The following is an 18,708-nucleotide window of genomic DNA, read 5'->3' as shown; positions in this document are numbered from 1 at the left end:
CAGTCCATGGAGTCGCAAAGAGTCAGACACGACTGAGTGACTGAACAACGAGCAGCAACAAAAAAAGAATCTAGGCGTCATCCCTGAGTCCTCCCTTCCCCTCAGCCCTCTCATCCATTCCGTAAACCGTTGGGAATCGGCCTCCACAACGTCTCTGGAATCCATCATTGTCTCTCCACCTCCTCTGATGCCCCCGGTGGCTGCCCAGTGGCCTCTACCCTGCAATGGCTCCTGGACGATCTCTCTACTTCCTCTTCCCCTCACCCCTACCCCTGTGCAGCCCAGTCCCTTCTCCACCCAGAAACAAGAGAGACATTCTTTAAATGGGTCACTTAGAACTGCTTGGAACTCTCCAATAGCCCACCATAATTCTTGCCCATGGTCAACTAGGCCCTTCATGAATTGGCCCTACCTATCTCTGCAGACCCATGTGGTGGACTGTCCCCTGAGCTTGCCTCAAACACACTGTTATCAGTGTCCTGTGGCTGCTGTGACAAATGATCACAAACTTGGTGGCTTCAAAATGACAAAAACTGGACCTCCCTCAGTCCAGAGGGCTTCCCGGGTGGCTCAGAGAGTAAAGAATCTGCCTGTAATATAGGAGATTGGAGTTCGATCCTTGGGTCGGGAAGATTCCCTGGAGAAGGGAATGGCAACCCACTCCAGCATTCTAATCTGGAGAATTCCATGGACAGAGGAGCCTGGTGGACTACAGTCCAAAGGGTCGCAGAGAGTCAGACATGACTGGGTGACTAACACACACGTGGTCCAGAGGTTAAGAATTCGCTTTCCAATGCAGGGACACAGGTTCAAACCCTGGTGGAGAATCCCACATGCCACAGGGCAACTAAGCCTGCACACCACGAGTACTGAGCCCGTGCTCCAGAGAGCCCGTGCTCTGCAACAAACGAAACCACCGCAATGAGAAGCCCACTCGCTACAAGAGTAACCCCTGCTTGCCACAACTAGAGAAAAGCCCATGTGCAGCAATGAAGATCCAGTACAGGCAAAAAAAAAAATCAATCTTTTAAAAGATGACACAAATTAATTCTGTTTAATCCTGGAGGTCAGAAATTCAAAATGGAGCTAGAACCAAGGTAGTTGTAGGACCGTACTCTCTTCAGAGGTTCTGGGGGGAAATTTGTGTCCTTGTCTTTTCTTAGGGACTTCCCTGGTGGCTTGGATGGTAAAGAATCTGCCTGCGAAGCAGGAGACACAGGTTCGATCCCTGGGTCGGGAAGATCCCCTGGAGAAGGGAATGGCCACCCACTCCAGTATTCTTGCTTGCAGAATTCCATGGACAGAGGAGCCTGGCTGGCTACCGTCCATGGGGTCGCAAAGAGTTGGACATGCCTGAATGACTAACACTTTCACTCACTCACTCTTGTCTTTTTTCTCAAGCTGCAATCCTTGGCCGACGAGGCCCTTTCCTCCATCTTCAAAGCCAGCAGTATAGCATCTTACTTCAGTGGTCATCTTGCCTTCTTCTGGGTCGTCTGCCTTTGTGTGTCATACGAAGACACTTGTGGCTGCATTTAGGGTCTACCCAGATAATCTAAGCTAATCTCCCTATCTCAAGATCTGTAACTTAATGACATTTTTTAAGTTCCTTTGCCACATAAAGCAACATTTTCAGGTTCCAGGGATTAGAACCTGGCTGCTGTAGGGGAGGGGCATTATTCAGCCTACCACACAGCAAGCTCTCTCCCATGACACGATCTTTGTACAGCTAGCTCCCTGTGACTGGAATGCTCCCCCTGACCCCTTCCCCCTTTGCATAGCCGGTTTCTTCTTATTTGGAGGCCTGTCACCTCCTCACAGGACCTGTCTCTGACCAACCCCCAATCTGAAGGGTTCCCTCTATCCTGAACCTCCTTCCTAGCACATGCCACAGTAGACCTTATTTTATATATTTTTCAGCTTATTTGTTTTCTGCCTGCCTCTCCCTTTCCCCTCCCCATCAGTGCCTAGAGGATGGGCATGGTGTCTGTCTGTTTTGTTCAGATGAATTTGTAATCCAAGATGGTGACATGCAAACGGGCTGCTCTATCTAATCCTCTGAGAAAGCGGCCCCCTCCATCTTCCTCCTAATCTTCTCTATTTGAAAGAAAGGTCTGGGCAAAACCTGATGCCACCAACAAAGGGAACTCATTTCTGTGGGTTTCTATAGCAGTTCTATAGCACCGTTTACAATAGCCAAGATAACCTCAATGTCCGTTGACAGATGAATGGATAAAGAAAATGTGATATATATACACATGGTGTATATCCATACATAAAATTAGCCATAAAAATACTAGCCATAAAAAAGAACGAAATAATGCCATTTGCAGCAACATGGACGGACCTAGAAATTATAGTAAATCAGAAAGAGAAAGACAAATACCATATGATATCACTTATTAATGGAATCCAGAATATAACACAAATGAACATATCTACAAAACATAAACAGACTCAAAGACACAGAGACCAGACTTGTGGTTGCCAAGGGGGCAGAGGGTGGGGCAGGGATGGAGTAAGAGACTGAGGTTAGCAAATGTAAGCTATTATATATTGAATGGATAAATAACAAAGTCCTAATGTATAGCACAAGGAACTATTAATAGTTTATCCTGTGAAGAACCATAATGGAAAAAGAGTAGTACAATATGTATAACGGAATCATTCGGCTGTATAGAAATTAACACAATGCTGTAAATCAACCATACCTCAATAAAATAAATTCAAACAAGCAAAGAGAACCCACACGCATGCTCTTACTGGGGAGGGGCCCAGGGAGATGCCACAGTATTTAACCAACCAGACATAGAGGAAACCATTCAAGGAAGCCGATTCCACCTTGATGGGCAGCCACCTGAGTCCTTGCTAATTAAATTCAGCTAAGAATTATTTCACCAAGGCCTACCCACGAGGCTGCTTGCAGAGAACTGTTCCCCAATCTTCTCCATCCTTCTCCCCTGGAGACACTTGGAGAGGATGGAGGGAGGCCCAGGGGCCTGCTTGCATCTCTCACATTTGTGTTTCAGCTGGGACACTGTGAGTTTCCTCTATAGCTTAAAACTCCATGCTGGGCTAGACTTCTCTAAACTGAAGCCAAATGTGTTTTGATTGCAAGGCTATTTCTAAACACTGCTTGTGCCTTAAGCAATCAATTATCTGGTTGAAACATCTTGTCTCCTCCCTTCAAGGAGAAAACTGTGCTTTAATATGTGATAATGGTCAGAGTATTTTTAAATACTTCATTGTGTTTGGTCACAATGAAGATAGCTTTGGTGACTCAATAGTTTTATCCTCTGGGATTATTTACAGCATAACATTAATGGTCATGTTTTTTGTTTTTTTATAAAATCATGAACTAGGGAGAATAAAACAAAGTGGTTTATAAATATTAACCAGTTCTTCAGAAATAACAGTGTTGAAAATAATAACACTTGCACAGCACCTGACAGTTTACAGAAGCTTCTGAAAAATTCAGAGAAAAACATTTGCGTTATAAGGAAAGGCCTTTGATTTTGCCCTGTAAACTTTTGATCTATAACTTTATATCCTAGGGCGGCCTGGCACAAACAAAACCAAACCATCTCTTATGAATATATTTTGGAAGTCTGCCGCCAGAGTTCAGTTCACAGGCCTCGGAGACCTAGTGGGGCTGTTCAAAATTCTGGCCTAGGTTAATTTTAAAAGTGGCATTTGGATAAGGAGTTGTTCCCAAAGGTTTAACTGAAGAGTAATTGATTTCTACTGGAAATAAAAGTCCAGTTGTTGGGCCCGTCATATTTTTCTCGAAACTCTAGAATGTCTTAAGGAACACATATATGTCACCTGTCCCCTTTCGATAGTGCCTTAAGTTCTAGAAGGAGAGCAGGGTAAGCTGTAGCCCCTCCCACCGCAGATGGGGGGAGGGTTGAGGGGGATGGCAGGGTGGGGGCAGGGCCAGGGTACTAAGTTAAGATCAAAGGTGAGAATGCCTACATTCTGAATCTCAACCACAGAGGAAGTGCCATATGCAGGGTCCACTACGGACCAGACGCAGAGAACAACCTGATGCATGACCATGAGCTGAGACAAAGCGAACAGTTGCTTGCTGAACATCCCTCCTCACGGGGAGCTCTCCACACCCATAAATACTCGGTGGCATCCGTGGGCCTCACTGACCCATGTCAGCTTGACTTCAAACCAGCCCCATCCTGTACAGGCAGGCTGCCCCTCTTCAACATCCCAGGATTGAATCTTGGCAAGAAGTTGATGGCAAAGGTGGGGTTCAGTGAAATCTACTCCACAGGGCACGGATGCGCTTTCCTCTGCGAGAACAAAGGTGACCTATTGGGTTGGCCCTGGGCAGGTCCAGGTTCCATCTGAGTGGGCTGTTCTCAGATGTCATCCCATCCTGGGGTCCAAACCCATGGCCTCCTCCCAAACACACTGAGCTGAACGCTGGCCCGGAGACATCAGAGCAAGAGTCTGGTATCCCGGTGGCTGAGTTTCTCAATTTCCTCCGGAGAGAAAGTGTTTCCTCGGAGCCTGAAGAGGATAAAGCCAAGAGAGGTTTGAGTGAGGACCGGACTGGAGCCGTGCTTTCGATCAGGAAGCTGCTGCTTCGTAAACCTGTAAACCTGTGCCTGGATGGCCTGCCCCTCCCCACCCCCCCACCGCTGCCACCGCCCAGCTGCAGCTCTCCTGGAGGAGCTGTCTGTGCAGGTTTTACCCTCCGTCAGCCAGGGCAGCTCATGAATCACTGTGCATGATTTAACAAGCCTCCATGACTCTGCAGAGTCCACACTGGGGCCAGCCAGCCCTGACTCTTCAAGGCCGGCCAGTCTTTTTAAGGCAACAGCAGAAGCTGTCAAGAATGCAATGAGCAAGGCCCAATGTCCTCCCAAGCTCTGCCAGTAACATCAGAACCCTTAAAATATCAACCTGATGTCGGTTTGCTCCCCCTGGACACAGAACGTGACATTTCTCAGAATTGTGCAATAGTTAAAAAAAAAAACAAAACACTCTCTACCCAAGATCGAGGACCTCACAGCCTAGAGGGATTACACAATCGCACAGAAAAGAAAATCTCTCTATCGCAGGACAGATTTTTAGAAGCCTTTATTTTTAACTTCATCATTTGATAGCTACAGTTGCTACTGCCTTGATCTGCTTTTTGAGAGAGGGACAAATCTGCATATTTAAAGCAGGGTTCAGGAGCTTTCAGGGACAAGGCATGTAATATACAGCAGCCAAAGGGAACTGGTCCGAGACAATCAACTCGATGGGGTTGGGGGTGAGCCTGAGAAGGTCTGCCTGGCTGAATGGGGTCAGTTTGTCTCTACTCTGCTTAATTACTGCCATTCTAAATCGGGGCCCAGAGTTGCTTTTTTGAGAAACCTCTGAAAGATAGAAAGATTGTAGGGAAATGTCCTCATTTTTAAATATTGATTTCTAGCTCAGTGCCTGAAATGTATATAGTGACATTCACTCATAAACTGTTAAACCAGGGGAAATCTTTCTATTATCTGAGCAATAAATAGATTCCCGGGAAGGAGAAGGAGAAATCTTTGAAGTTGTGATGCAATATGTTTTTCAAATACATGAAGGAACATGGCTTTTTGTTACAAATAAGGACTTGGAAACACTGTGTAACATCCACCTAGAACTGCAGAGGGTCTCATAGAGCAGCCCTGACCCATGAAGTCAGATGTAATGGCCGATGGGGGGCAGGAACAGAGTTCCTTTCTCTGTTTCCCTTTTCAACCACACCCCAAATCCCACACGATTGCCGAAAACAGAGACGTTTCTGAACAAACACAATTTAAAAACGAGACAGTTGGTCCCTGCTTAGAAACAACAAGACATCTTTCCCAGGGAACCAGATTCATCCCATGCAGAACAGGACTGAAGGTCTGAGTCATAAGGGATCTTAGAAATTCTAAAGTTCCTCTCTCCCTTCACCTCAATTTATACATTGGAAAACCGAGGCTCAGAGAGGTTAAAGAGGCCTGCCAGGGGTCTTACCAGACTTCCCGAATGCTGTCATTCTTTTCAAGGGCCTGCACGAGGGCCTCTGCCCCAAGGGAGGTGATGTGGTTGTTAGACAGCCTAGAGAGGAAGACAGAATGGTGAACTTTGAGGATGCTTGGTTTTTGGCTAGTCTATCCAATTAAAGGAGGCTTTGGGAGCTGGACTCCTGAATCCCACTTGCCCTTTCAGCACGTCCCTTTCCTGTCTGAGATCCCCAGTGAATTCATCCTCAAAGTGAAATGTACCCCTCTCTCCTCCATTCACCAGATGAGTATTAAAGTAGCTGCTCCCTTAGGAAGGAGCTAACACGGTAATAAAAATACATGCATTTTAGTGCCAGGGTTCAAATCCACCTTACACTACTTCTTTTTTTCATTTCAAGCAGATGAGTCCCAATTTCCTCATCTGTAAAAGGGGCCTAAAAGGGTACCCACCTCATGAAGTATAAGGATTAAACAGATAGCTAGCAGGAAGCTGCTCTATAGCACAGGGAGCTCAGTTCAGGGCTCTGTGATGACCTAGAGGGGTGGGATGGGGGGCGGAAGGAGGCTCACGGGGAGGGGGAGTATGTGTATACATACTTACACGGCGTATGTCTGAGCCCCTGGCAGCTCAGACGGTAAAAAGCCTGCCTGCAGTGCGGGAGACCTGGGTTCGATCCCTGTGTTGGAAAGATTCCCCTGGAGTAGGAAATGGCAACCCACTCCAGTATTCTTGCCTGGAGAATCCCATGGACAGAGGAGCCTAGCAGGCTACAGTCCATGGGGTTGCAAAGAGTTGGACACGACTGAGCAACTTCACATGCTGTGCTGTGCTTAGTCGTTCAGTCGTGTCTGACTCTTTGTGACCCCATGGCCTGCAGCCCACCAGGCTCCTCTGTCCATGGGGATTCTCCAGGCAAGCATACAGGAGTGGGCTGCCATGCCCTCCTCCAGCCGATCTTCCCAACCCAGGGATCAAACCCAGGTCTCCTGCATTGCAGGCGGATTCTTTACCAGCTGAGCTACCAGGGAGGCCCTGTGTATACATACAGCTGATTCACACTGTTGTATGCAGAAACTTACTCAGCATTGTTAAGGCAACTATGGAGTACCTAACCCTAAACAGATAGCTAGTGGGACGCTGTTGTATAACAGAGAGCTCAAGGGTCCCCGCCCTGTCTTCTTGCTCACAGCTGTCCTTCCAGATAACCTGCACTACCTGGCTTCCCCCTCGACAATTTCAGGAACTTCCGAGATGCTGACCTAAGGCAGGGCTAATAATGACATCAGCCAACATCTGTTGAGCCCTTACTACGTGCCGCTCATAACCTACATCACCTCCGCGCATGCTCGGAACCCTGTGATGAGGGTTCACCTATTACCCTGTCTACACTTGAGGCAGCTGAGTTACCAGTCCAAGTAGGAACTGTTGGTAATGGTGGAGCTGGGGCCAAACCCCGGCCATTAGGTTCCAGAACCTGTGCTCTTAACCAACGCTTGGCAGAGATTATGCCTAGAAGAAGGATGTAGGCTTTTCTTTTCTTTTTTAAGATCGGTGAGAAGCTCGATTTTTATGGGGAAACAGTGGAGGAGGATACAGTTCAGCGATGCTGAATTATAAGACTCCCACCGAGGCAGCGTGGAGCCTGGCGGCTGCCATTGCCTGGCACCTGTGGGGGTCAAGCGGGGTGAGCCTGTGACAGTGACGGAGGACAAGTGTGCCTCATCCGCACCTGGTCAATCATCAACCACGTATCGCCAAGGGCCCCTCATCGTGTGCAAAGCCTGGCATCCCAGCTCAGATAAACCCGGGCTTTACCCGGGCCCCCCGAGCCCCAGCGTCACCCACGTGATGAGTGGAAGTGTTTTCCCCAAACATTTGGCAACTTCCTAGCCCCTTTGGAGCAACACAAACAAGAGCTGCCAGAGTGGATGGCGGGCTGGCAGCGAAGCAGCCACCCTCCCAGAGGCAGCTGTCTGCCTGTCTCGGGAGGCGAGTGTTTCCCCGGGCCATGTCTGCCAGGGCAGGGACCACTCTCCTCTAGAGAAAGGAGCCATCTGTTGGTGCCCTGATGTCCCTGGGAAATGAGACCTTTGGCAGCAAGGCTGGTGTGGCGTTCCACGAGCCTGTGGTGACCACTGGCCGGGCTCCTGCTCACATCTGCCATCCCTCTCCTTGGGGCATGCATCCCTGCCTACCGAGTCCACGACCAGTGGTCCTGCCATCACTTCCCCGGCCCCCCAAGGGACCTTCCCGAGCTGCTGTGCCCTGCTTCCCTCACTGCCCTCACCCTGACCCAATCTCCCTCTCTGGCCTGGAAGAATGCAGGGGTCTCCTGGCTGGTCTCCCTGCTTCCATCTTACCGTCCCTCCACCTGTTCTGCACAAAGCAACAAGCATGATCTTTGGATGATATGAATCAGATTACATGACTGTCCTCATTAAAACCCCCTGAAGGCTCCTCAACACCCTCAGAATAAACTCTGAGCTCTTTCCCAGGGCTCTAAGGCTGTTGTGGCTGGCTCCTCCCACCTCCGCCTCACTCCACCATCCACTATAGTCTAATCTCACAGGTCCTCCTTCTGTTCTCAAAACTACCAAGACTGTTTATGCCACAGGGCCTTTGCACTTGCTGTCCTGTCCACCTGGAATGCACATCCCTAAGATCTCAGCATGGCAGGACCCTTCTTATTCAGGTTTCAAGTCTTTTGTCACCTTCTTAGAGGTCCTGCCCAGAAGCAGTTACCTTGCCCTCTCCTGTCATCCCTCTCTTGAATTCTCTTGAAAGTGCATATTACTAACAGAAATGATCTCACGTATTTGTTTACTTGCTCATTATCTGTGTCTCCTATTCAAATTTAAGAGCTGTGTTAGCAGGGCCTTTTCATCCCTCTATCCTCAGTGCCTCAAACAGAGCTTGGCACAGAGTGGGAGCTCCAGAAACATTTCTTGGATCAATATATAAAAGGATGCATGCACATATGAGTAAAAGCAAAAATGCCTGTCTGCATACTAATCACACACCAAGAGGAACCACTGGAGATGACCATCAGAAATCTCCTGTCTGAGTAAGGGAAGACTCCTGGAGAGGCAAAAGGGCATGTCCTACAAGCCACGGAGAAGATGCTGTGGGCAACCCACCCCTATTCCCTCAGCTCTCGCCTCTAACTCTTGCTTGCTGAGGAGCTGCTTGCTGGGGAGACCTCCACCCTCTGTAGGAGATTCTGAAGAACCCAGGAGCATGCTTAACCATGGTCAGGGCAAGCCAGAAGCACCGGAAAACAAATATCCCCACAAGTACACCTCAACACATGAAGGAGAGACAGTTGGTAGATAAATACCCCTTGCTGCCTCGAGCCCACAGGATTGCACCCCACTGGTCCCCAGTGATCACCAGCTTTGATGACACCCTTTTCTTGTTACTCTCCCTCCTCAGCTTCACTTCACTACCCCTTGCCTACATTTGGGAGGACCCCAAAAGACTGTTTTCTAGGGGGCCACCTTATGTGAATTAGCCAGGCTGGGAAGCCACCCAGATTTCTTATTCAGAAACACCCCCTCTCAAGGCCGATCATTACTGTCTAGCTCCTGCTTACAGATTCCTTACTTCAGGACTTTCAAACTTGAATTTCTTGCAAGTCCTTTGGCGAGGAAACACACACCTTCATCCTGGACGTGGTTCTCCTCCAGGCTGGCAAGAATAAAGGAGAAAACCCAGTTGACTGGCGACATTTATTGTATAAGATGATGCCAATAAAGACGAACCCATGTGCCCCACCTCTGCCGATTAAGAATATCCAACATCTGAAAACCAATAAAGTAAAAGCAGGTCAAGCAAAGTGTAAGGGTCCTGAATTTCTGGGCCATCTCTGGGAGAGAATTTGCTCCAGGGCTCCTCCTCCACAGAAGTTCCCTTACGTCCTAGTCACTCAAGATCCATTTTCTGCTTCTTTCTTCTTAATGGAAGCTTAATTTCATTTGGAGCAGCCATGTGCTTGGTGGAAGAACTACATTCCCCACTCTCAACTGCAGCCAGAGTTGGCTAAGGGACATCCACATGGCCATCAACACGTAAGGAGGAGTTGACAGATGGGGACTCTGTGAATGCTCTTTAAAGTGGAGAGACCCAGGCTTTTGCCCTTCCTAGATATAGAGGCTGAAACTGAAATACAGGAGTGCTGCAGGTGCTGCAGCAGCCACCTTGTAACCATGAGGCAACCAACCACGAGAACAAAGCCACATGCTGAGGATGAAACAGATCAAAATGAGAGAGAGTCCAGACTCCTCCTGGCCATATGTAGCTGCCATAACAGCCATATGCTGCCTACCTCCAAACTGCATGTACATTAAAAAAAAAAGTCAGTTCTCTACTGATTTAAGCCACTTTAGATGGAGGTTTTCCATTTCATACAGCCTAATGTAGTCATAACCAATACATTCACAGTGAGGCAATTCTCTAACAAGAATTTCCAAGTTGTGGAATCTGATCAGGATATACTCAATGGTACATCGGCCAAGCTAGTGAGCCCCACTGACAGTCAAGGACCATCAGCAATATCCATTTTGTGGCAAAGCTCAATAGGTTTCAGTACCTTTATACTTCCTGGAAAAAAAAATCAAACATTCAGCATTTTATCTCCTTGATACAATTTGGAACTGCCCAGAATATGTCATAAGAAGGCTAGACTAGTGGCATCTAAGGGATGGAAAGCTTGGAATCAGGATAAATATGGTTCATGGTTCATCTTTTAACCTCCCCCAAACTACTCTGCCTTGCACATGACCCCGACTCTCATATGCAGGGTTCTTAGGCACTCACATTCACCTTGAAATAACAAAACACTGATAGCAGTAGCAGCAGCAATCCTTGTAGCAGTAGCATCAAGAATCGTAGAAACATTTGCTGTTGTTCAGTTGCTAAGTCGGGTCTGATTCTCTACGATCCCATGGACTGCAGCATGCCAGGCTTCCCTGTCCCTTACCGTCTCCTGGAGTTTGCTCAAGTTCATGTCCATTGAGACACTATCCTATTACAATTTCACATTTATGGAGCGCTTATATATATGCCAGACACTGTACAAAGCTACTTACAGGTGTTATCTCATTTAATTTTTACAAAAGTATTTAATAGTTGAAAGCATCCATACTCATTTTACAGGTAAGAAACCTGAGATTCAGAGATTGTTACTTAACTTGTTTAAGATCACAGCAGGACTTGAAGCTCAGCCTGCTCTTTTCCAGAGTCTGTGCTCTGAACTATTACGCGCCACGGAGGAAGCATACAAATCAACAAACCAATCAAATTGGTTTGAAAAACTCAATGAAAAGAGTTAGCCAGGCTCTATAAGCTTCATGCCACTTAGGACAAAGACAAACACAATCACCCAATCACTCAGTCACCCATCTTTGTCTTACACACACATCAGCTTCCACAGATGAAGCCAGAGAATGAAAAAAGGCTAGTGTCTGCCTCCCTAGAGAGATGAATCCCCTAAACTCACCAGAGTTCTTCCAGGGCCACATTCTTTTCCAACATCAATGCTAAGGCTTGCGCACCCACGCTGCCAATGTTGTTCCCCACCAGGCTGGATGCAGTCAGAAAACAAAAATGTGTCAGGGCAGTGAGGGACTTCAAAGATAACTCAAGAAGGGGAAAAGGCATGGCACACACTGCCACAAGTCCTGGTCTGCTCCATTTCAGACTAATCGATTACAGTGCTCTTTTTCACTAAGTCCAGAAGCAGTGTTTTAGAATCCTTCCCAACATGGTTTACTGAGCAGCTCCCCCTAACAGACTGGAGTTGACTCTTGAGATAAAGTGTAGCTGATCCAGGGCTTCCCTGGTGGCTCAGTGGTAAAGAATCCACCAGCCAATGCAGGAGACACGGGTTCAATGACTGGTCTAGGAAGATCCCATATGCCCTTGTGCCACTATTGAGCCTGTGCTCTAGAGCCCAGGAGCCGCAACCACTGAACCCACGGAAGCCCGTGTGCCCTAGAGCCCGTGCTCCACGACAAGAGAAGCCACCGCAATGAGAAGCCCATGCACTGCAACTAGAGAGTAGCCCCTGCTCTTTACAAGTAGAGAAAAGCAACAAAGCAACAAAGATCCAGCACAGAGTCCGCTTGCAATGCAGGAGACATGGGAGATTTGGAAGACCCAGGTTCAATCCCTGGGTCGGGAAGATCCCCTGGAGGAGGAGATGGCAACCCACTCCAGTATTCTTGCCTGGCGAATCCCATGGTCAGAGGAGCCTGGCAAACTATAGACCATGGGATCACAAAGAGTCGGAGATGACTGAGCAACTAAACTATCTGATCCAGCCCAAGATCTTCCGAGTACAGATAGGGAATCAAGACCCTTGAGAGGAAATGGGACCCACAGTCACCCAGAAAGAGCCAGGTGTCCTGACTTCAACTCCAGCGCTCTTTCTTTCTCATCCCACTGTCTAACACAGCGGGGTGAAAATGAAGTTCACAGACCTTCAAAACTGTCCCAGGCTCCTCCCTCCTCACACTGGCTTCCCCCAGCAACTGCAGGACAAACTCTGAGACTTACCTGAGCCACCTCAAGCTCTGGTGATCACCCAAGGCTGCAGCCAAGGCCTGGGCCCCCTCGTCACCCACCTGGTTGCCCCAGAACCTGAAAGGTTCAATGGAGAAAACAGAGAGTGTCAGTGAGAACCTGCTTGGTGTTTGAGACACATGCCCCTCCTCTCTGCAGTCCCAGGCAGAGGGGCAGGACTCCCCAGTCCCAGAAAGGTCTCAGCGGGGACTCAGGTCCCAGCAAAGTGAGCCTGCCTCCATCTTTCTGGAGGGATGGCCAAACTTCAATTAGACTTTTTAGTTTCTTTAAATCAGACTTTCAAAATAGTTAGAGGCCCACCCAGTGCATATTCTCAGGGATGGGGAACTCATTCTTAATGCCAAGGCACAGTTGTGACATTTTTTCCTGACACTGGGTCAGACATGCTTCTGCCCACTGCCACTCAAGAGTCCCTAACTAGGGACCTCTAGGACCACCCAGAACAAGGCGAACTCTTCCACACACCGGTTCTTCATCTCTCACTCCTTTGTCACATCCCCAGTTCCTTCGCAGCCTCCAGCTCCTTCACCTTCTGGCTCCTCCTCCCCAGGCCCTCCCTAATTGGGAAACACGCCTTTCAAAGATGGAGCCCAGCTCATACCTTGGCACCTGGCCATTTCCCATGTGGGAAGTTAGGATGGACCCGGAGGTGCCCGCGTGGGCAGAGAGGGCTGGGATGCTCACTGCACTTTCACTCATAAGGCGAACATTTAGTGAGCTCTGGCCCCCTGCCAGCAGCGCTCTGCACGCCAGGGTGTGACACTCTAATAGCACAAACCCTGCCCACAACCTAAAGTGCGCATGAAACCAACGAAACACATCACGACATCAAACCACTGGAATACTAAGCAGCTGTTCTTTTTAAAAGTGAGGTCATGTGATATGAACAAAACACCTGTAATAATACAGCGTTAAGGAAAAAAAAACCAAGTTACATAACAGTGTGTATCATGTGATACACACTTGGGGGTTTTAGCACAAGACCAAGCCCAGACAGGTACCTTCATAAATAGGTGTTGAAAGCTAAACAGATGTGATCTCAAGAAGGAAGGAGCTCAGAGGGGCCGAGGCCACCCTCTCCTTGACTCTGTGATGCTACTGATGCGTTTTGGACAAAGGCTTATCTCTCCAGCAACACAGCCCCATTCGGGGCTCAAACAGAGCTGGTGGGCAACTTGCCTGCCTGTAAAATGGGTTGGAACACCCAGGCCCTAAAGTCAATCTTCCTACAGTCTTGGGTTCTAAAATCCCCATTTTTTTTGTTGTTTGTTTGCTTGTTTGTTTTGTTTTGTTTTCAAATAGACCCTAGTTTATACCAGGGCAAAACAGGACAGGAAAGAGTCTCCAGGGGACTGGACAGGTACAACCCTGTCTGCCCAGCAAACAGAGAAAGCCCCACGCGCGGGCCCGGAGGTTTGTGGACTGCCCTTCCCGCCTCTGTCTGACCCCTCTCCCCTGCCTGGCATGACCCCACAGGAAGCCAGGGCTGTGTAGGACCTGGTGCAGCCTCCTCCCGTCCAAGGTCCAGGGTCCAAACTTCCCCACTTCCTTCTCTTTCCTTGGCTCTCAGCCCAGGCTGCACATCATCTGGGGCGCTTTTTTACATTACTGATTCTGGACCTTGCATCTAGATAATTCATTCAATTAGCCTGGGGCAGATAGTGGCCTTCAGGAGCTCCCCAGTGGTTCCCAGGTATAGACCAAGGTGAGAAGCACAGCTCCAGTGCCCTGGAGGACCAGAGGGCTTCCTGCCACTGCACGTGGGCTCTGCCCTCCCCCAACCCTGACATCCTGAACTTCCTGTTTATTGAGCAAAAAGCGAGGCAGAGGCATCAAGGGCCGCCCACGCTCTCCCTCCCCATGGCAGCCTGGGCGGGGGATGGAAGGGAGGGGGTTGTCTCGGAGATCTTGGGGCTGAAGAGTTGGTTTCACCTGCACCTAAATCCTCACAAGTCCCCAACCCCTGCGTGCTGCCCCTCTGCCCCAGAACCCCACCTACCCCAAAAACTGCAAGGAGTTGTTAGTTCTGAGCCCCTGGGCGAGCACCTCGGCTCCCGCGGCTGTGATGTGGTTGTTCCCCAGCCTGGAAGGGAAGACAGAGGAAAACTGAGACAGAGAGCAGGGCGGGAGGACCCTTACTGCCCCCCCAGACCCGGGTCTGGGGAGAGGGGTGCACAAGGAGTGTGGCCCAGACAGAGAAACAGGGAAGAAAGGGTGGGGGACCTCTCTGAAGGGCACAGGAACCAGTCCTCCAGCTCCAGCTGGAGACGCGGTGTGTGCTGCTCCAGCTCAGGGGGCTCACTGACTGCTCCTGCTTCCTTTTCCACCAGCAAAGGGGGAGGCATGGAAGAGCCTGTTTTGCAAAGCACTGTGACAGGCAGGAGCAGGAACCACAACAGTCCAGGGAGGCGGCTTCCCCAGGGAGGGAGAGTGACTCACTCTTCCATCCTCTCGTCTGACTGCGGGCGGGCGCTGGACCCTGCTTTCTTCCCGCAGCCTGCCCCATCCATGGTGGCTGCGGGTGGCATCTACCTGTTTTTGAAAGTGCCGGGGGGGGGGGGGGGGCGGGGGGCAGGGCGCGTGGAGCTGGTGGCTGAAAGAAAGAAAGGGATCCTGCTAAGCCTTCGGGCAGAGGTGGAGGAGGGGGTTTCAGCAAAATTTGGGCACCTCAGAGAGTTTCAGGGAGGTCCCCGGAACTCTCACCCACAGCTCCAGGCTTCCTGGAATAATACTGCCAGTTTCATCTTTCAGAGAAGTTTCATTCACTTTAAGCCGACAGACCTCTGACCTTCCTGGGTAACCAAGGGCCCCAGCTGCTGTGCTGGTAAGTCCAGTGCCCCCCGACCCTTCCCCAAGGCCTGCTTCCCACGGGCTGCTCCCAGCCAAGGACTGGGAGACCTGAGCCTCCTGTAGGGCACACTGGCTGCAGGACTCCCCAGAAGCCTCGGTCTTTTCTCCAAACTGCACTGGGGTCTAAGTTGCTTCCTCCTGACAACCCTTCTTTCCCTCTCTCCCTCCCTCGGGGTCAGACCTGCGGCCCTCCCAGCCTCCTCCTCGAGCTCCCTTCCCCAATTTCTGCCCATAGGCATTTCCCCCAGCAAATCTGTTGCGTATCTAATCCCTCCTTGGAGGACTGGACAAACAGGATCAACATGCTGAGAACTTACGTGATTTATCCACCATCTCTTGGGCACTAAGTTCTGGGATACTGTGCCAGCTTTCTATGTATATTAACTTGCTTAATCGTCACAGGGCTTCCCTGGTAGCTCAGCTGGTAAAGAATCTGCCTGCAATGCAGGAGACTCTGGTTTGATTCCTAGGTTAGGAAGATCCCCTGGAGAAGGGATAGGCTACCCACTCCAGTATTCTTGGGCTTCCCTGGTAGCTCAGCTGGTAAAGAATTCGTCTGCAATGCAGGAAACCCTGGTTCGATCCCTGGGTTGGGAAGATCCCCTGGAGAAAGGAAAGGCTACCCACTCCAGTATTCTGGCCTGGAGAATTCCATGAACTTGGAAAGTCCATGGAAAGAGTTAGACATCACTGAGCGACTTTCACTTTCTAATCATCACAACTACTTATGAGTTATGAGCTATAATTACTTTCTCCATTTTATAGAAGGGAAAACAGAGACACAGAAAACAGAGGTCACTGTGTGACCCAAGGTCACACAGCTAATGAGGATTCAAATCTCAGGGATGCTGGATCCAAACCTTGGTCAGTCTGGCTCCAGAGCCCCGTGCTCTCAACTGAGATGCTATAGTAACCCAAAACACAGATCTCTCAAGTTCTGGGAGTGGGAGCAGCACCTTTTGCTACCCTACAGCCCTCCCTGGAGGTTGCACCAGCCCAGCTCTGGCCACAGCCACTCTTGGCTTCCTGAGCTGAGGGTAGCAGGTGATGGAGGCAGAAGAAAGTCCTCAATACAGAATGGTACCTCTGGTGTTGGCCTCAGCGGCCCTGCCCAAGATTGAGTCAACAACTTTAAAATGGCAGCTCATCCCCAAATGCATGGAAGCAATTCTTCACTTTGAAGCTGAAACTCCAATACTTTGGCCACCTGATGTGAAGAGCTGACTCACTGGAAAAGACCCTGATGCTGGCAAACATTGAGGGCAGGAAGAGAAGGGGGTGACAGAGGATGAGACGGTTGGATGGCATCACAGACTCAATGGACATGAGTTTGAGCAAACTCCGAGAGATGGTAAAGGACAGGGAAGCCTGGCATGCTACAGTCCATGGGGTCACAAAGAATTGGGCACAGCTTAGCGAATGAAAAACAACCCTGCCTCATAAACCCAGGAGACAAGAACATCTCAGAGAGAAAAAGAAGCCAGGCCAACCCATGGACCAGCTGGGGGGATGATGCAACGGTGTCAGATGGGAGAGAGCTTCCAGTTGAGGCTGAGAGGGTGGGGAGCAGCAGAAACTCGGACTTACCAGACTAGAAAGTGAAAGTGTTAGTTGTTCAGTCCTGTCCAACTCTTTGCGATCCCACAGACTGTAGCAGACTCCTCTGTCCACGGAATTTTCCAGGCAAGAATTCTGGAGTAGATAGCCATAGCCTACTCCAGGAGTCCTTCCCAACAGAGGGGCGGGAGCCACGTCTCCTGCATTGCAGGCATATTCTTTGCTGTGTCAGCCAGCAGGGAAGCTCAGCACTAGACCCACCAATAGAAGGACTTTCTGAGAGCTTTTTGGCAACTGGCTGCCTCTGTGGTGGCAAGTGACTGCTGCATTCCTACCCCGACCCAACACGTGCTCAATGTACCATCAGGGAATGGATCATCCCAGACAGCCAGTGACACTCTGAGACACAGGGAAGAAAAAAAGTCCTAGAAACCCTCCTCAGTCCTGGGGGCTAAAAGTCAAAGGGCAGGAAGCCTCAGTAGCATTGGTCCAGAGTTTTCTTGGGAGGTCACAGCATCAGTGAATTCCTGTTCAGAATGAGACACTGTCCTTGTTTTCAGCGAGGTGAGGTCATATGCCCATTATGGGGCGAGACCAGACCAAACTGACTCAGCTGCGGGGATGAAAGTCTCCAGGAGCAGGGAAGCCCCAGGCTCACCTCAAAGCCAAGAAGTTCTGCTTGCACGCAAGGAGCCTGGCCATGGAGTGTGCACAGCCGTCGGTCAATTTGTTGTTGAACAGACTGGAAAGTTCCAAGAGAGAAGAGACATGGAGATAAAGCATAGTGGACAGTGACACCCCAACCCTGGGTAGCTGCCACCCTCAGGAGTCCCCTGCCCTCTGGCCACGCAAACTTCCCAGCCCGTCACTCGCTCACAACTGCTGCCCAGGCGGCACGGCTTGGGCTGAGTCTGGGGACACAGGGCCCAACGTCCACAGCCTGACTTACGCTAACTTCTGCAGCTGCTCACAGTGAAGAGCATGTTCAACCAGCTTGCAGATGCCTCGGTCTGAGATGTTGTTATCTCGCAAGCTACACAAAGACAAAATAAAGAAATCTGAACACAGAGCCAATGAGAGAGGGGAAAAAGTGAACAAAATCCCCAAAGAGACTTTTGCTTAACCCCGAAGTGCCAGCCTCTGAGCTACTGAGAAATGCTGCAAGGACAGAGCACCCCAAAAAGTGGACACTCCCCCATGCCTGGCCAGGGTGCTAACGTCATGCACTCGGTGGGGTGGAGGGCTTTGGAAGTGGGGACCCAGAGTCTCTACTAATGAACATTGGAATCCTTAGGAAGGCACTACCTAATTGGAGGCACTGTTTCCAGCTCTCTAAAAGAGAAAGGAGCATCGCGAAAGTTCCAAGGTGAGAAGGAGCATGGGGAAGGCACAGGGAACTAGACAGGCCACCACTGGGGGTCATGGTGGTTACCACCATCCAGGCAACCAGATGGAAAATCAGACAAGAGCAGCTAAGACTGTGGAAACAGGCATGCACCCTATGTCAGTACTCCTGCAAGCCAGCCTCTGCCTGGCAGGTCCCTTCCAACATTTCTCTTTGGGAACGGTGTTCCCCAAAGCTCACCTGATCACAAGATCATCATATAGTGCTCCTAAAATAGACTCTCTGGCCCCTTCCCCAGAACTGGTGAGTCTGCAAGTGTGGGGCAGGGCTCAGGGATCCGTGTGTTTTATTCACTATGCTCATGATTCTGCATCTTTTAG

General features: G+C 49.8%; 1 protein-coding gene across 12 annotated transcripts in view; it reads right to left on the bottom strand.

Moving 5' to 3' along the window:
• Positions 1-3,359: 3,359 nt before the first annotated feature.
• Positions 3,360-18,708, bottom strand: part of NOD2 (nucleotide binding oligomerization domain containing 2) — a 34,222-nt gene continuing 18,873 nt past the window's right edge. For 7 of the 12 annotated variants that reach the window (XM_043898425.1, XM_043898426.1, XM_043898430.1 and 4 more), the window contains 8 exons: positions 17,933-18,016; positions 17,642-17,725; positions 14,576-14,659; positions 12,550-12,633; positions 11,492-11,575; positions 9,598-9,681; positions 6,004-6,087; positions 3,360-4,524 (listed from right to left, as the gene is read on the bottom strand). In XM_043898425.1, the coding sequence (XP_043754360.1) occupies positions 4,452-4,524; positions 6,004-6,087; positions 9,598-9,681; positions 11,492-11,575; positions 12,550-12,633; positions 14,576-14,659; positions 17,642-17,725; positions 17,933-18,016 (661 nt within the window). In that variant the 3' untranslated portion in view covers positions 3,360-4,451. Of the gene's footprint in view, positions 4,525-6,003; positions 6,088-9,586; positions 9,682-11,491; positions 11,576-12,549; positions 12,634-14,575; positions 14,660-15,743; positions 15,864-16,801; positions 17,184-17,641; positions 17,726-17,932; positions 18,017-18,708 lie in introns of those variants that run through there. The other 5 variants (XR_006340479.1, XM_043898427.1, XR_006340480.1 and 2 more) reach the window with 5 other exon arrangements.

This window comes from Cervus elaphus, chromosome 4 (genome assembly GCF_910594005.1).
Source record: "Cervus elaphus chromosome 4, mCerEla1.1, whole genome shotgun sequence".
Taxonomy (NCBI): Eukaryota; Metazoa; Chordata; class Mammalia; order Artiodactyla; family Cervidae; genus Cervus; species Cervus elaphus.
Note: the sequence above shows the minus strand (reverse complement) of the source record. Positions and strands in the feature narration are given on the sequence as shown.